Source organism: Carettochelys insculpta, chromosome 31, assembly GCF_033958435.1.
Source record: "Carettochelys insculpta isolate YL-2023 chromosome 31, ASM3395843v1, whole genome shotgun sequence".
Taxonomy (NCBI): Eukaryota; Metazoa; Chordata; order Testudines; family Carettochelyidae; genus Carettochelys; species Carettochelys insculpta.
Genome location: NC_134167.1, coordinates 9,740,487 through 9,757,188, shown reverse-complemented (window position 1 = coordinate 9,757,188; position 16,702 = coordinate 9,740,487). Strand labels below are relative to the sequence as shown.

At 45.9% G+C, this 16,702-nt stretch overlaps 1 protein-coding gene across 1 annotated transcript; it reads right to left on the bottom strand.

Moving 5' to 3' along the window:
* Positions 1–1,408: 1,408 nt before the first annotated feature.
* Positions 1,409–10,381, bottom strand: PRNP (prion protein (Kanno blood group)). The gene is made up of 2 exons (XM_074981669.1): positions 10,284–10,381; positions 1,409–2,634 (listed from the first exon to the last, which is right to left on the bottom strand). Exon 2 carries the CDS (start codon positions 2,622–2,624, stop codon positions 1,842–1,844), a length of 783 nt encoding a protein of 260 aa, XP_074837770.1. The 5' UTR covers positions 2,625–2,634; positions 10,284–10,381; the 3' UTR covers positions 1,409–1,841.
* Between the last annotated feature and the right edge of the window lie 6,321 nt (positions 10,382–16,702).

The following is a 16,702-nucleotide window of genomic DNA, read 5'->3' as shown; positions in this document are numbered from 1 at the left end:
TAAGGGTGGTTCTTGGTTTTAGTAATTCAGTACTTTGCAGAGATATACAGAATATATTTATATTTGTTAAATATTTGGCAGGATAATTGCAGCAAAGCATAACTTTTACATATACTACATGTTATATACAACACCTTTGCATCATCAGGAGAATCAAAATGCAGATTAGCTGTAACTGACCCCAACAATTACCGCAATAAATAGGTTGGGGTTATTAAGTAGTGGGTTGGCCGTGATCAGTTGCTTCCAAAAGATGGTTTCCACCATTTTGACTGTGCTGGGATAATGTTTACCGATGTTGTTTGCTCTAATTCCATCAATTTGTTGAAGTAAGCGTACAGTAAGTGCAACTGATCACAGAATCTTAGGGCTGGAAGGGACCTCAGGAGGTCATTGAGTCCAGCCCCTTGCCTAAAGCAGGATCAACCCCCAACTAAATCATCCCAACCAGGACTTAGTCAAGCCAGGACTTAAAAACTGCTAGGGTGTAGACCTGATGTAGTACCTAGTGTGCAAGAGACTTTCCATTGTCTTCAATAGGCTTCAGTTGAAGCTTTTAAAGCCAAATTCTGCCCTCAGCAATCTGTAATGCACAGCTTCCACTGCAGCCCACAGTTCAGCTGGATTCACACAGATGGAAAGAGAATTTTTATTGACAATATAGCAATGTCTAAGCCATGCATGTTTTACTGCAGCAGATGAATAACTTTTTCCTGGGACAAAGACCTATGAAACTAATGCAGTTATTTTACACATTCATCAGCCATTTGTTGTCTTAAACAGTCCAAGTCAAAGACCATTGAAGTTCACCCAAAAGGATTCTCTCCCAAACCTAAGCCTGTTCCAGAAGCCATGGTATCTGTCAGGCTGTCATCTTCGATCTACTCTTGCTTCTATTCTTTAGTTGCTGCCAGAACATTTGCAAAGGACAAATCGTAAAATAGATAGAATACCACTGTGTACATGTGTACCATCATTCTTAGAGAAGAAACTTAAGTACAAGAAGGTGATCTGATGATACAGCCTAGCAGTGGAAATGGCTCACTTCGCAAGCCATGGGCAGCCCAGAAAAACAGTGTGAAATACTTGGGACATATTTCACGTCACAAAATTAACTTATAATTTCAGCCTGGATGGTGAATGTTTGAAAAATGTGGCACCCCCAATTTGGGGATATTTTAGTACAAGTGGCATCATTAATGCCATTTGCTAAAACGTATTCTCTGTAAACTGGATTTTCATAAGTGGTCTGCCTTGTCATGCAGGCTGAGCAAGCTGCCCCAGGAAGGCTTGTGAAGCCAGACAACTATCTGAAGTCTTCAAATAGACTAGTTGGAGAACAAAGCATCCGTCATGTATTGAAATGGAGAAACCGTTTTCAAAAGCCATCTACTTGGAAGGAAGATGAGTCTGATCAATGGTTCCAATCTGTACTAGCATTTAATGAATGGATTTGAGGAAGAAGGTGTTTTTGGTGAAGGCCACTTTTTTGTGTGATCACACAGTCACTACATGTTAATTGACTTGTATTGGCCTCTTAGGTCTACTGCACTAGGAAAAAAGTGGAGCTAACCGACTGACTTTTCTTCCCATTTGAACTCTGGCCCTGATCTTAATTCTGGACAGCAGGTGTATAATCGGAAATAGCTTTGAAGAGAGAGCCATACATTGTCAGCCTGTGTCTATGGTACATTGATACCTATTACAGATCTTAAGATACTTCACCTAAGACAAACACAAGCAAGAATGACAGGCCTTCCCAAAGAAGCTGTTTTTATACAGGTTATCCCCATGGAAGGTTTGCACAGATAAGCAGCATAGTCCCAGTTGAGGCTGCTTTCTTAATGCATTATAAAACACGACACAAGCATGATCATCAGGAGGAGTGAGGAGCTGGAGAGGAGCCGTTTGCCACCAGATGCCAGCTGGTATTCCCGATACTGCTGTATGCACATCTCCCGGATCACTTGCTTCATGACTTTGACTTCGACCTCAGTCACATTTTGATTTACATTGGGATCGATGTTGTACTGGGTCACAGTGATATTGACGCAGTCATGCACGAACACTCCACTGGGAACTGAGCTGTCACCATATTCCTTGTAGTAAACTCGGTTGGGATAGCGATTGTAGTTGTCGTTCCACCACTGTCTCTCATCGGGATGGGCGAAATTCATGCGAATCCCTGACATGGCGCTTCCCAGCGCGTAGCCTCCGAGGCCTCCCACCACGGCGCCGGCTGCTGCTGCACCGGCCACAGCTTTCATGTTGGTTTTGGTTTTGGGAGGCTTCCAAGGCTTCTGGTTTTTGAAGTTGGTTCCGCCACCGGCTGGATAGTAGGGCTGCCCACCAAAACCAGGGTTGCTGGGATAGCCTGGATATTGGGGGTAGCTAGGATTTCTGGGATTGGGGGGGTAGGCGGGATTGTTGGGATAACCAGGATTGTGGGGGTAGCTTGGGTTTCTGGGATAGCTGGGATTGGAGGGGTAGTTGGGATTCCGGTTGCTTCCTGTGTTCCAACCACCTCCACCAGGTTTGCCCTTTCCTTTTTTGGAAAGGGAAACATCGCTCCACGTGGCAACCAAAAGGATGACCATCCAGCAGGTTATCGGATGCCTCCCCATGGCGCTGAGGCTGTAAAAGATAATGAAGTCAGTAAGAGTGGCTACATGGGGTCAGACTAAAGATCCATCTAGCCCAGTCTCCTATCTGCAGACAGTGGCCAATAATGGAAGCTTCAGAGGGAATGAACAGGTGATCCATTCCCTGTTACTCATGTCCAGCTTCTGGCAAACAGAGGCTGAGGACACCATCTCTGCACATCCTGGCTAATAACCACTGATGCACCTGACCTCCCTGAATTTATCTAGCTGCCTTTTTTGAGACTTGTTATAGTCCTGAATAAAAAGATAATTATGTAAAGATCAACCTGATGTTTCAAATGTCAGTGCTGAAACCAGGTGCTGGGGGATCTCTGGATAGTCTCTCATTTATATTTTAGAGGGGTAGCTGAATTAGTCTCTACCTTCACAGAAAAGGAAGTGGGTCTTACCCATGCAAGCTCATTACCTACTAAATAAATTTGTTAGTCTTTAAGGTGCTACAGGACTGCTTGTCACTTATATCTGACTTTCCATCACTGCCCGACAACCAACAGTGATCACCATTAACAAATCCATATTTACCACAGTTATCACACATTGATACAGGAGAACACTGATAGCAATCAGCATGTTAGCTTTTCTTTCTTTGGTGGGGGCAACTGTACTTACAAACGAGGACAAATAGACAGGGTCTTGCAATGAGGTCTAGGGTCATGATCTGTCTTTGTATCTATATGGCTGCCACTGCTGTCTGCATCCATGTGAGTTACTTAATTGTTAATCATTTGTGCTCACTTGACTTGTGAAATCATTATAAATGCTCTTTATATAGTCCTAGATTGCATGTTTGTAAATATTAAAAACCCACTTAAATCACACAAATGGAAGGTAATTTGCAAGCAAGTCTATTTTCTCTTAACATATGCATAATTTTAACAGAATTCCTGATGATGAAACATGTCCACAAATTCAGGAGAGAGAACAGGTCCTGAAAGTGACAGGACCTTTTTAGCTGCTGCTTAAATGTAAAACCACCATTGTCAGCTCCCATTGGCTTCAGTGGAAGCTGTGGGTGAGAAGCAGTGCGAAAAATCAGACTTGTGGTGTTACTGATTTGATGGCTTTGACCTTATTTTCTTTAGAAGAATAAAAGTCTCTCATTTTTTCACTGTTCACTTTAAATAAAAAAACAAACTTAAAGGTGACTTGAATACACCATCATTGATGCTCATTAGATCTCGGTAAAACAGAGATTTCTACATTGCTTACAAACATGCAAAAACCAAAGTGTAGCAGTTGGCTTTAAAAATTTGAGTACCTGGAATTTACTAAACGATTGTAGGACAGACCGAGCACTGTGTTTCCCTAAGCTTAAGACAGTGAACTACAGCATCTCACAAGGTTAGGTCCGTGGATGTTGGCGTGGGGTGGGGTAAACAGGGCAGCTGCCCCTGGCCCATTTAAAGTGCCATGACGGTGCTGCTGCACTTCCCCGTGTGGCTCTGGGGAAATGGGGGAGCCCCGGACAGTGAGCCAAGTGGTACTAAAAGCTGACTGCCTAGGTCCTGCCCCCTCTGTCCTAGACCCCACCCCTTCCATCTTGGCCCCACCCCCTGTGAGGACACTGAGCCAGGGCTCCCTTTCCACATGGCACCAGGGCCCTGAGTGGCTGTTGACTCCTCTGCACAAAGAACTGGGCTAGTGAGTAGCTAGTTGATTATCCAATATAAAGTGGCAAAATGCCACTTCAAAGATTTACCAGATGAAATGGACAGGGTGCGCTATACAAATGGTTCTGCTCTTTCCACAATGGCTTCCCCCTACTACTTTGGAAAACTAACTTCCAGGCTCTGAATAGCAGAGTGTCAAACATCCAGAAAAGACCACATGACTGTTTCTTACTTATGCCACAGTGCCTCTAAACTAGGGGAAGGGAACCTATGGGCCATGGTCAATAGCCAGCCCAAGGCTTACCTGCATCCGGCCCCTGAGGCTCAGGGCTTCCCCTCACCCCGTGTTAATGTGTCAAATTTGAATATGCAAAAGCAATGAGGAGTCCTGTAGCACCTTATAGACTAACAGAAATGTACGAGCATAAGCTTTCATAGGCAAAGACCCACTTCGTCAGATGCAGGTCTTTGAATCTGAATCTGAAAGCAAGTTCGACATATTAACATGTGGTTTGAACCAGGATGCAATTTTTCTGGGACGTTATAGGGGTTCTTTTGCATACTTGGCTTAATCTAATTCTTGACTCCCCTCCACCCCGCCCCTCTGCTCTCTGATTTGCTCACCCTGATCATTTTTTTTCTGATTTGTCAACCTTGATTACTGTTTTTGGTTCCCTGTGCCTTAAATATTGAGTCTCTTCTGGTATGGCTATGATCTGAAGAAGTGGGTCTGTCCCGTGAAAGCTCACCTAATAAGTTATTTTGTTAGTCTTTAAAGTGCTACTTGACTTCTCTTTTGTTTTTTAAGTGAGGTGCATATGGGGGGTATGCAGACAAATCAGACTCCTGAAAAGGATATAATAGACTGGAAAGGTTGAGAGACAATTGTCTAGAAGAAATAAGATCCAAATGAATTACTCAACATAAGACTAAAAAATTATTGTTCAGGGTATCATTTAAGTCACACCTATAACAACCTTCAATGATACAATTCAATTGCATAGAAGCCGTTTAGTTTGCATCCTAACACAAAGTCATAGGGGTCACAGTTGTGATTCTGGACAGATGCAATTGCTGGGTCAGGTGAAAGTTACAAAAGGTAGGGGTCTCAGTTCATAGCAGTTACACACATTGAATGAGAGACTTCATGCTTCACTAGATTGAAGCATAATTCTACCTTCCGACTGCAGCTGGCTTTCCACCTAAAGATGTTTCCTGTAAAAATGAAAATATCAGCAAACACCACTCATTGGTTTATACTCTTTTATGCCTTTTCAGATTACAGAACCAACTGTGCTAGCTCAAAGTAAAGATGTAGTATTAGTTTAGGTGGAGGTATAATTTTCCATATTCTCTCTTCCCTGCTTAATACAGACTAATGCCTTATTTGCTTATCTGATCACCACTGAGAGAGAATTTTCACTCTATCATATGTGATTCCTTGGGCACCCAGGTTGGGTGTGTGAAAGGAGCCTAAGGTACATACAACAAGAAGTCCTGTGGCACCTTATAGACTAACAGATATTTTGGAGCATAAACTTTTGTGGGCAAAGACCTGCTTCATCAGATGAAGTAGGTTTTTCCCCATGAAAGCTTATGCTCCAAAATATCTGTTGTCTATAAGGTGCCACAAGACTTCTTGTTGTTCTCGAAGCTACAGACTAACACGGCTACCTCTCTGATATATGGGACGAAGAGTCTTGCATTCATAAACAGATGCCTGAGGTACATCCTTCACATCAAATGGCAAGACTTGGTCACAGATGAGGAGCTTTGGAACAGAGCAGCACAAGAACCAATTGATATTCAAATCAAGAGAAGAAGGTGGGGCTGGCTAAGCCACACTCTCAGAAAACCATCATCCAGCATAGTCCGTCAAGCTCTCTCATAGAACCCACAAGGAAAATGCAAAAGAAGACCACCTTGGACAACATGGAGGATCTACTGAGAATGAAGGCCAGCAACCAGGGTACTCTTGGAATTAGCTAGAAGTTTTTGTTTCAAGACAGAGTGAAATGGAGGAGACTTCCAGATGACCTATGCTCCACTCAGAGTACAAGGGTTTAAGTCAAGTAAGTCTTCTAGGCTGTTACCTGCACATGTGTGGCCTGACTTTCCTTTGTGCTTGTGGTGCCCAACTAACCACTTCAGTAAACTCCTTCTAAAGTTCCTCTGTGTTATTCCTTAGACTTTAATAACTGAATCTCTGTTACGACCTCATCATTCATGGTTCCTATTCCACGTAACCAGTACCATGAAGAACATAGGTCCTAGTGCTAGTCTATCAAACACACACTTGGTTTTAATCTCTCTCCATGCTGAGAACTGGCCATTTTTATTACTCTTCACCCTTTTACTGTGAAGTGAGCAATATGTACATTTTCAACAATCAGAGTGCCACAAAAGGAGAGAGATGAGTCTTACAAAGCACCACTATGATGAAAGCACGCAGATGAGTTTGTGTAATTCTGGCACAGGATAGCTGGCCCCTATGGGCAGCTGGGACAGGCTCGCTATGGAGAATGAGTCAACTCAGCCCCATACATGAATAGTTACCCACCCAGTGACTGCCAGGGGCAGTTAGTTTTGGAACACGTGGGCCTAAGAGATTTCTGAGGGCTCAGTCAAGAGGAGTCCTCAGAACATGGAGAAGAAGCTCCTGAGGAGAGGGAGTTCTTAGGAGAACTGATCAGAGAGCCCTCCAGAAAAGGGGACCTAGGAGAAGGGCTCCTGGAAGACACAGGTTACCAAAGAGCAAACCCCCAGGGAAACCCAGTCCCCATGAAAGGACCTTGTCAGACAGTAAGAAGAGTCCCAGTTGTCAGGGAAGAACTGCAAAAGATTGTTCTCTGCAGTGGCCATGAGTCCTAGAAAGGTGATGCTAGGAGGTCTGATTAAATAACTAGATCCACGAAGGGACAATGTCTGCTTTATACAAGGTTGATGGAATGGACTAATAGTCCACAGTGGGGAAAATTGGAACAGAAATGCAACTGTGAATGTGCACCAGGCCACCAGTAGTGGGTGACCCCACAAGAGACACCCATTTACTTTTCTTTAGCTGCATAATGAGCATACATTAAATCAGAAGACATGAAACTTGCATAATTTTGGATCACGGAAGAGGCTGATGGTGGCTCTTGGCTTGTTTCCAAAGGGGAAATGATCAGCAACCTCTGTACCCTGCTCTCACCATGCTATTTCTTCTTTCCTTCTCAAGGATTTTATTTGTATAATAATCTGGGCAGAGAAAGGACAGGTGCAAAACCAGCAAAGAAAAGGTGGATGCGTGAGAGAAACTGCCTCAGTTCAAATGCTAAAAAAGCACAATTTAGCTGTATGTGCAGCAGGGTATTCTCCATACATAATGCAGTCTTGCATTTTTAATGTACCGTAGCTTAGGTCTCAGAGTACTGCAGTTGCTATAGCAATGGCAGGTATTTGTAACACAGTTATTCCATGCAATATTAAACAGCATCAAGAAATGTGAATGAACCACCAGTTTGAGAGCTTTGACCTAAGTATTCATTAATCAAACTGTTTATTTTCATACATACAACAGCTTAAGTGGATCACAGTCTAAACCGGGTAGATGGGATTTTTTTTTTTTCTCCTCGTTCATGGCTGACAATAGTTACATAACCCAGCAGGATTCTCGTAATAAACATGCCCTCTGCTTACCAAACTAGAGCAATGGAAAAATACACCAGTGCATGACTAAAATAACATCAACCTAAGGCTTTGTTTCTTCATTGTTAATCACATTGCCTTAACCAGGACAGTGCTTAAAAAACACTAGCTGGGTTTTTTTCAGTTTTTAGCTGTCGCCACGCCTTTCTGATTTGCACACTGCCTTGATACTTAAGTACTGATGGTTTCTAGACTGTCCGCAAGTGTGACAGTGGTGGAATTAAAAATAGCCCAAAGGCACACTTATATTTTGCATTAGTCAGCTCTGCATATACTGGAGCAAAAGTGTCACATTCATAATCTTGCCATGTAAACAGAACCATTTTTACCAACCAAGCCACGTGCTTTCCTGAATACAGACTGAAAAAGCTCATTACAATTCACAGGAAGATCCAAGCCTCCTTTTAAGCAAGTAAATAAATTAACAAGAATGCAATCTCACTCCCACCCCCTGCCATCACTGGAGAATGTTTCAGTGGGATTGTATTAAATAATCTAGTCCACTGTGCAAAACAAAATATGAAGGAAAAGGCAGGGGTAAGAAATTTTTATCTGCACTCCTCATCAGGCATCTGTTTATGTTGCGACAGGTTTAGGGGTGGGGTTCCTGCCTCACGCCCAGAAAAGATGACTTGCCACTATAATTCATGTTAGTCATACATTATCCATTCCTGCATGAATGTTCTAGACAGCAATAATTTTGGAGACTGTATCTGTTCATAGGTACTGATGCTGTTAGTGCTCATCAGTTTGTCCATATTGGGTACAGAAGTTGAACCTCTCTAATCTGGAGCTCTCTAGCGTGGCAACATCCATGGTCTGGTATGGTTTTAGTTAGCCAGATATCCACCTACCAAGGGTGTGGCCAAGGTTTCCGCAGTCCCATAAAGTTTGTTTACAGCCACCAGTCCTGGCTCTCCGTGTTCTGGGCTGTTATTTAGCTGTAATTTACCTCTAAATGTCTTCTAAGAGCCCCATAAGCAGTGGGAGTGTTGGTAATGGTGCTAGATAACTTTGGCCTCCTGTCGTCTGGCAAACTCTCTTGTCCAGCACTGGACAGGTTCTAAGGATGTTGCATGAGAGAGGTTCAACCCGTACTTGGAACCTTTAGAGAAGAGGCTCTCAAAACCCTTTGCTAACATGACTACATGGCTCTTGGCAACATAATAGCTCAGGATTCCACCTTTGTGTGGGTGCAGGGCTTCACAAAGATGACTTGTATGAAACAAGTATTATTTATGCCAATCCTAAAGCACAGCAATCCCTTCCTTAACACACACAGCTTGCACTAATGAGCCCTTTTGTCATGATTTTAAAAGAGGAAGAGTGAGCAGAGCAAAATGGAGGATGGGGGACCAGTGACACAGTCCTAAATTCCAGTTTTGTTTGCATCTTGATAGGATGTGGGGCACTGGCAATATTTTTGTGCCCCCCAAAAAAAAGTGCCCATTTTTTTGTGTATATTCCATTGGACAGATGTGGGGAAGAGCTGAAATTGTATGTCAAGCGAACGCAGGCAAGGAAACGATGGAGGGAAGAGAGGGGAAACGACTTGAAGAGAAGTGGTCAGAAAGATTGAGTCCCAGCAGTAGAAGGGTGTGACAGGCTGAGTGAGCTGCAGAGGTCAGAGCTATTGGTCACCAGAGGGTAGAGACAAATCTTGGGGTACCAATGTACCAATGTTTATAGTGATGTGCTCTGATGATGCCAGGAAGCTGATAGGATATGGAGGCAGCTCCACGTGGGGCTGGCCAGCAGGAGGGGAGATCCACGATGTAGCTGCACGATGGCAGTCGTGTCCATCTCCAACTTTCAGGCAGACCAAGTGGGACACGGGCCTTTCTTGGGGTCCTCTTCTGGCAGAGGAAGGCGAAAGGTCTGATGGGGCCGGGGGAAGCAGGGAGAAAGGGCGAGATGCTCATGTGGGAGGCGGCTGCTGTGTTGTCTGAGGGGTAAGACAGCCTGGGTCTGGCACGGAAATCCGGGCAATGGGCGAGCTGCTTCAGAAGGGGAGATGGCCCCAGTTTGCTGGACCCCAGCAGAGGAAGCGGGTGGGTTTGTCCGCCTGGCTGGCTGAGAAGCCCCCAACCCCAGTGCGGGCTCTGCCGTGCCTTGCCCCGGCTCAGGCTCCGCAGGACCAGGCAGGGCGAAGGGGCGAGTCCGGAGTGGGACCCACCCCGGCGGGGCCATGGGAGCCGGACCCGTCCCGTAAACCTCGGCTGGCCCCCTCGCCCCGGCTGCGGGGGGTCCAGGTGGGCTCGATGCCAGCCCGCCCCCAGCCCCAGGGTCCCTGCGCGGAGAGCCTCGGCCCTGCACTCACCTGCGCGCTGCCTTCTCGGGCGCGGGTCGGGAACTGCGGCTGCCGCTGCTTGCGCCGGGAGAACGGGGCGGGCTGAGCGCGGCGCGGCGCGGCGCGGGCGGGCGGGCGGAGCTCGGCTCCCAGCCGAGCCCAGTCCCTGCTCCCGGCCCCGGCCCCACCTCCTCCGAGCCCGCCCGGCAACCAGCCCTGCCCCAGCTGCGCAGCCACACCAGTGCGCTCCCCCTGCCCCCCCACTGCTCCCCCCACTGCCCCCAATCAACCCTGCCCACCCCCCACTGCCCCCCACCCCGCCCAGCCCCCCAATCAACCCTGCCCACCCCCCCACTGCCCCCACCCCGCCCAGCCCCCCAATCAACCCTGCCCACCCCCCCACTGCCCCAATCAACCCCGCCCCACCCCACCCAGCCTCCCACTGCCCCCAATCAACCCTGCCCAGCCCCCCACTGCCCCCCACCCCCTAGTCCCCCAATCAACCCTGCCCACCCCCCCACTGCCCCCCACCCTGCCCAGCCCCCCAATCAACCCTGCCCACCCCCACTGCCCCAATCAACCCCGCCCCACCCCACCCCACCCCACCCAGCCTCCCACTGCCCCCAATAAACCCTGCTCACCCCCCACTGCCCCCCACCCCACCCAGCCCCCAATCAACCCTGCCCCCCACCCCACTGCCCCCCACCCTGCCCAGCCCCCCAATCAACCCTGCCCACCCCCACTGCCCCAATCAACCCCGCCCCACCCCACCCAGCCTCCCACTGCCCCCAATCAACCCTGCCCAGCTCCCCACTGCCCACCGCCCCAATCAGCCCTGCCCAGCCCGCCACTGCCCCCTGCCCCGCTCACCGCCCCAATCAGCCCTGCCCAGCCCACCACTGCCCCAATTCTAGCCTTATTCTGATCCACTTCCCCAACCCACTCCCTGGCCCTGGATCCATAGCTACTCTGCTCCTACTTGCTCTCTCAGACCACACCTAACCTAACAGCCCCCCCCCACCCACGGCTAGACCCTGACCATTTCCTGCTCTGCTTCTCCCTCTGACTCAACCCATCCCGCTGCCTCAAACCCGACCTTGCCCTCCGCTGCCTCCCCACTGCACTGCCTGAATCTCCACTGTGCCAGCTCCCGCCCCCCAGCCCTGCCTGCCTCTGCCTCTGCCCCTGCCCGTCTGGGCCCCCAGCTCATCCCCTAGCCCAGCACTGAACCTCTGCTGACCCCAGTGCAGTCCAGTCCAGTCCAGTCCAGCCCAGCCCCACCCACTGCTGCCCAACACCCTCCCATTTGCCCAACACACTCCCCCAATTCAGCCTAGCCCCAGCTACTCCTGTTGCCAGTCTGCTCCAGCCCTACTTCCCGAAACCCCACTCCTACTGTGCAGCCGCACCATGGCCAAGTCCTCCTCACCACCCACGTCGGGTCCCGGGCACTGCCACGTAGCACTTCGTCTCTTTGTGTGCCTGCCCAGCACTGTAGTCCTAACTGCGCAGTCCCGCCCCACGACTCAGCCCTCCAAACGCAGCACCCACAACACCACATCCAGCACTTAACGACCCCCGGCCCTGCACAACTGCCCCCACCACCACAGCCCCTCTTTGAACCACCCCCAACGTTCCACTCCACACCTTCTGTTGTCTTCCTGGATAGAGCGCCAAGCTGCCTCTCCATACCCTTCCCTCAGGCTCACTGTTGCTTCCCCTTCTTCCCGGCCTGCCCTCATCACAAGCTCAAATGTCCATTTTGTCATTTGCTAAGCAAAGCAGAAATGGTGCACAGGCCTCCAGATAATGCCAGAGCCACTACCCTGCAGCCAAATCTCCTCTGTTCCTGCTACCCCAGAGGAGAGGGCTATTGATGTTTGATTGACAAATAATGCTTGATCCTGGGGAAGACAATTTTGAATTCTCCTGAGCAGAGAAGGGATGCAGAGATGCAAAGCTTATGGACCACTTAGCTCTTGCTTAAACTCTGCAGGACAAAAAAGGGGCTCTAGCTGGAGCACAAGTTTTCATGGACCCTCTGCACCTTAGTGAATTTCACCATCTTCCTCAAATCTTTGCCCAGGGTTCCAACCAAGCTATCTCACAATCCCCATCACCAGCTCCCTGCATTGAAACTTTTTCCATTAATCATTCTGAACAATATTGCTCTGTTCCACATATGCTCTTGTCAACATAGCTGCTGATTTTAATGGGGTCGGGTTTGTGGCCTAACAGAGATTTTATACCCCTGTAGTTTTGGTAGGGCAACCATATCTCCCTGTTCCAAATACAGGACATGGAGATATGGCAGGGAGAGGTGGCTGCTCTCAGCTGCAGCAAGCCCCAGGAAGCTGGTGCTCCCCACTCCACCAGCCCCGGGGAAGCAGTGTCTGTGGGTGTTCCGGGCCTGCAGCCCCACGGAAGCAGTGGCTACAGGTACTCCTGCCCCACCCCCACCCCCACCCCCCAAGAGCCTAAATAGGGACAATTCACCCCTTTTAAAAATAAGTGGGGACACCCTTTGGTGTCCCAAATATGGGACGGTTGGTCACCTTAAGGCTTGGGTCTGGATACACTTTTTGGCTAGCACTTAAATGGAAAAATACTCTCGCAATGTGTGAATTATTAATAATTGTAAGCATAAAGCATCTTCAAAGTAGTTTCCAGGTTATATTGAATCCTGATGGAAACCCACTGAGAGACAGCCATTTACAACATCTCAACAAAGCCAAAATAACATTTCAAATGTCTTTTACTTTAACAGTGTACGCACTTTAAGCTGTCAGGTTGACTCTTAACTAGAGCCGTCCAAAATCATTTTGATTTTCTCATTTCCTTTTGCTTAGGCTTTTATATAGTAATAATTTTCATATTGTTTTGATAAAATGATACTTTTCTATGTTTTGCAAATCACACTTTCTGGTTTTTTTTAAATTGTTTATTCTAATTTGGAGTGTTGTCAAATTGAAAAGTAGGAATTTTCTGCAGAATTGGAAATTTCTTTTTTCAGCCCAGCTGTACGTTTAACACAAATTCTCCCACCTCCTACAATGGGTAAAGATTTGTTTTGTGGGGAAACACACATAATAAATAGTGTAAAATACAAAATGAGCCCCCAGCTCCACCCTCCCTAACTTTGGATGATTTTGCAGTATAACATGATTTTTATTATTCTACAAAGTAATATACGATTGTATCAATTTTTAATCTCTTAGAAGTAATTGGTATTATTTAAGTGCACAAACCAAAATAAATCCCTGAATATTTATAGAGTATTGGTATACAAATATGAAAGGATTTGTTTTGGTTTGTGCACATAAGTAAATATATCACTTTTACTTCCAAATATTTACAAATAAATATAAATGTTTCTCTATAGAGTATATAAACATTTATAGACCTCTTTTCATCTCAGAGTTCTTCCAGATTGTGTCACAGTTTAACAAACTTCTCTGCAATATGAAAATACATGAATACTTCATAAATGATACTCTGATTTCACTGCCTTTATTTCTGAAAAACAGCCATCACTGGGGATGAAATATGGGATGTGGTTATCAAGCTATACCAACACTGTGAAGGAATGAAGATGGATGCATCCTCTTGAAACCAGCTACCGGGGATAATTAAGGCAGCAAATTGCTGTTTCTGAAGTGGGAATTTAGGTCAAATATCGTGGTTAACACCTTGGCTATTACAAAAGCTATCTGGAATTCCCTGGTAGCCACAATGGCTTGGACTTTTAAAAAAATTCAAAGACTTGTCTGAAAGACTGCACACATCACTGCTTTCTGATACCCAAAAGCAAAAGAAACTGAATTAGAATAGAGACCACCTGAGATGGAATTTTCACACATTTTCTGCATCCAATCATCTTTAGTCAAAAAGGGGCTGATTCAGTGTCTATTGAAAGACATGGGAATTTAACAGTTAACTTCTGGGTGGAGGATCAGTGCCTAAATACTTCAAATGCAACCATAGGAAGTTCTTTGCATCTCATCCTGGTCTTCTATCTTTTCTATCTGGCTGTATTTAAGAAACAAAACCCCAAACTAGAGCTGGGCAATATTTAGTTTATTTTCCAAGAATGCACTTTCTGTCAACCCCAAACTTTTTGCAAATGTGACCCAGTTAGTTGCAGCTGCAGAAAAGTTTTTCCGAATCTCTGTGTGTGTGTGTAAAGGCATGAGCAGCTGTCTGTCTGCCATTCATTCAACCCACTTTATAACTTTGAGCCCATCTTCCTGGGCATGAAAGTGAAGAAACCTTTACACTTTTATAAAAACTTGAGTATTCACTGTGCTAGAGAGAAGGACTCTGTAGTCCAGAGGTCAGCAACCTTTCTGAGGCAGAGTGCCAAAATTTGACCTTGTGACCTCTGTGTACGGTCCCAGTGATACTTTTTAAAGTCACTAATGGTCCTACTTACAACAGTTTCATTAGTAAATAAAGATGGAGAGCTTTGCTGTTTAGGTGGTGGTTAGTAGCATTCACTGGTGTTTTGTTACGTCCCTGGTGGCATGGCTGTGAGCAAGCTCCCAGTGGCATGCGGGAGGAAGATTGGCTTCACTGACTACTCAGAAACATGTGAAACTGTCTTTGGCAGATGCTGACAGACATGAAGATACCAAAGTATGTCACTGAAGCCATTGCAAAGTTCCACCACCTCCAGCAGGCCCTGGTGCAAACAGCAACCCTTGACAGGGAGAGGTTTTCAGCCGGGCTTGGAGAGAGACAAAGGCGTTATTTTTGTCCCCGCATCTTTTTAACATAGATCCTTGCTGTCCTTTTGCATAAGGGTGACTTTCACCCTTTATGAATTGGAAGCAAAATTAATAGGTTTGACTCTGGGGTTGTCTGGGTGAGAGAGAGATTTCAGAATGTGAGAGGATTTCCTTTGTACTGTGCCATGTATATGTTTATCCTTCTGACAAGATTAAGTTCAACAGGATAAATGCTGCCAGGAAAATGGGATACACTTTATTTACAGTGCTTGAATTTGAGCGTGCAGTACTGATGTCAATACTTATTTCTGGAGGAGGAGGCAATTTAAGTGTTCAGATGTTATTAAGGTCAACAAGTGAAGGTTTGGTGCACTGGATGGTTTATTCCTATGCTAAGAGGCCAAATTCATCACTGGTGTACATGAGCCCACATATCTTGTTTTCCAGTGTTATATTTTTTCAATAGATTCTCTGATTCCTTTGGACTTTCAGAGGAAATATGTCATCAGCTGTGTTTCCCAGGGATGTTTGTGATTAATTTAATGGGCCAGATCCTTCGTGTGTATAAATGAATACTGTTCCATTGACCTCAGCTAAGGTTCTGTCCTATAACATTCATAAACCACTTGGGAGGGGAGAAAATTCTTATAACCTCAATTCTAAACACATTGATATATATGGAAATGTTTCTACTGTATTGATTTCCAGAGTCTGTAGACTGGATCCTAAAGTTCTAGTACAGGTTGAATCTCTCTGTTCTGGAACACACTCATCCGCCAACATCCATAATCTGGCATGATTTTAATTAGCCAGACGACCACTTATCAGAGGTGTGGCCAAGTTTCCGGTGGACCCATAAAGTTTACTTACAGCCACCATTCCTGGCACCCACTGTTCTGTGTTATTTAGCTCTAAGTTGCCCCTAAAAGTTTTCTAAGAGCCCAGTAAGCAGTGGAACTGTTGGTAATGTGCTAGACAATATTGATCTCCCATGGTCTGGCAAATTCTCTCATCCAGCAGTGGTCAGGGTGCTGGATGAGAGAGGTTCAACCTGTAATTGCAGAGTACTTTGATGGATGGTGCTATACTGCACTTTTATAAATGCAAATTATTAATTCTGCTAATTAACAGCTCTGAACTATAGCAATAAAATCATGTGGATAAACACCAAGTAAATGTAAAATGGGGGTCAGCAACCTTTCCAAGGTGCAATGCTGAAATCTGACCTTTTGACATCTATGTATGGTCTGAGTGCCAGTGATAATTTTTAAAGTTACTAATAGTCCTACTTACAACAGTGTTGTTAATAAAGAAATGAAGATGCAGAGCTTTACCATTTAGGTGGTGGCTGGTAGCATTAGCTGGTCTTTTGTTAACTGATGGGCATATACTGCCCTGGATTGACCTTATTTCCCTTTTTAATATTGGGTAGTAGAGCTACGCTTTTCTAGTCCTCCGTTGTGTCTCATCTCATCCATGATTCCTCAAAGATAATTGTTAATGACTCAGAGGTCTCATTAGTCTTTGGGTGCGCAAAATGGGGGGGGTATGAAATTTCATAAAGGGGGGGCGCAGCACAATTGGCCCAACCATCCCATTAAAAATATTAAAATGTTACTTTTTTTAAAAAGCAGTCTTTAAACTGCTACGTGACTGCTTTTTTGTTTTGATAGAATACAGACTAACATGGCTACCTCTCTGTTACTGTTTTTAAGTATGTGT

Bases quoted from the DNA above. Each gene is read 5' to 3' on its own strand.
- PRNP (XM_074981669.1), bottom strand. From the start codon at position 2,624: ATGGGGAGGCATCCGATAACCTGCTGGATGGTCATCCTTTTGGTTGCC.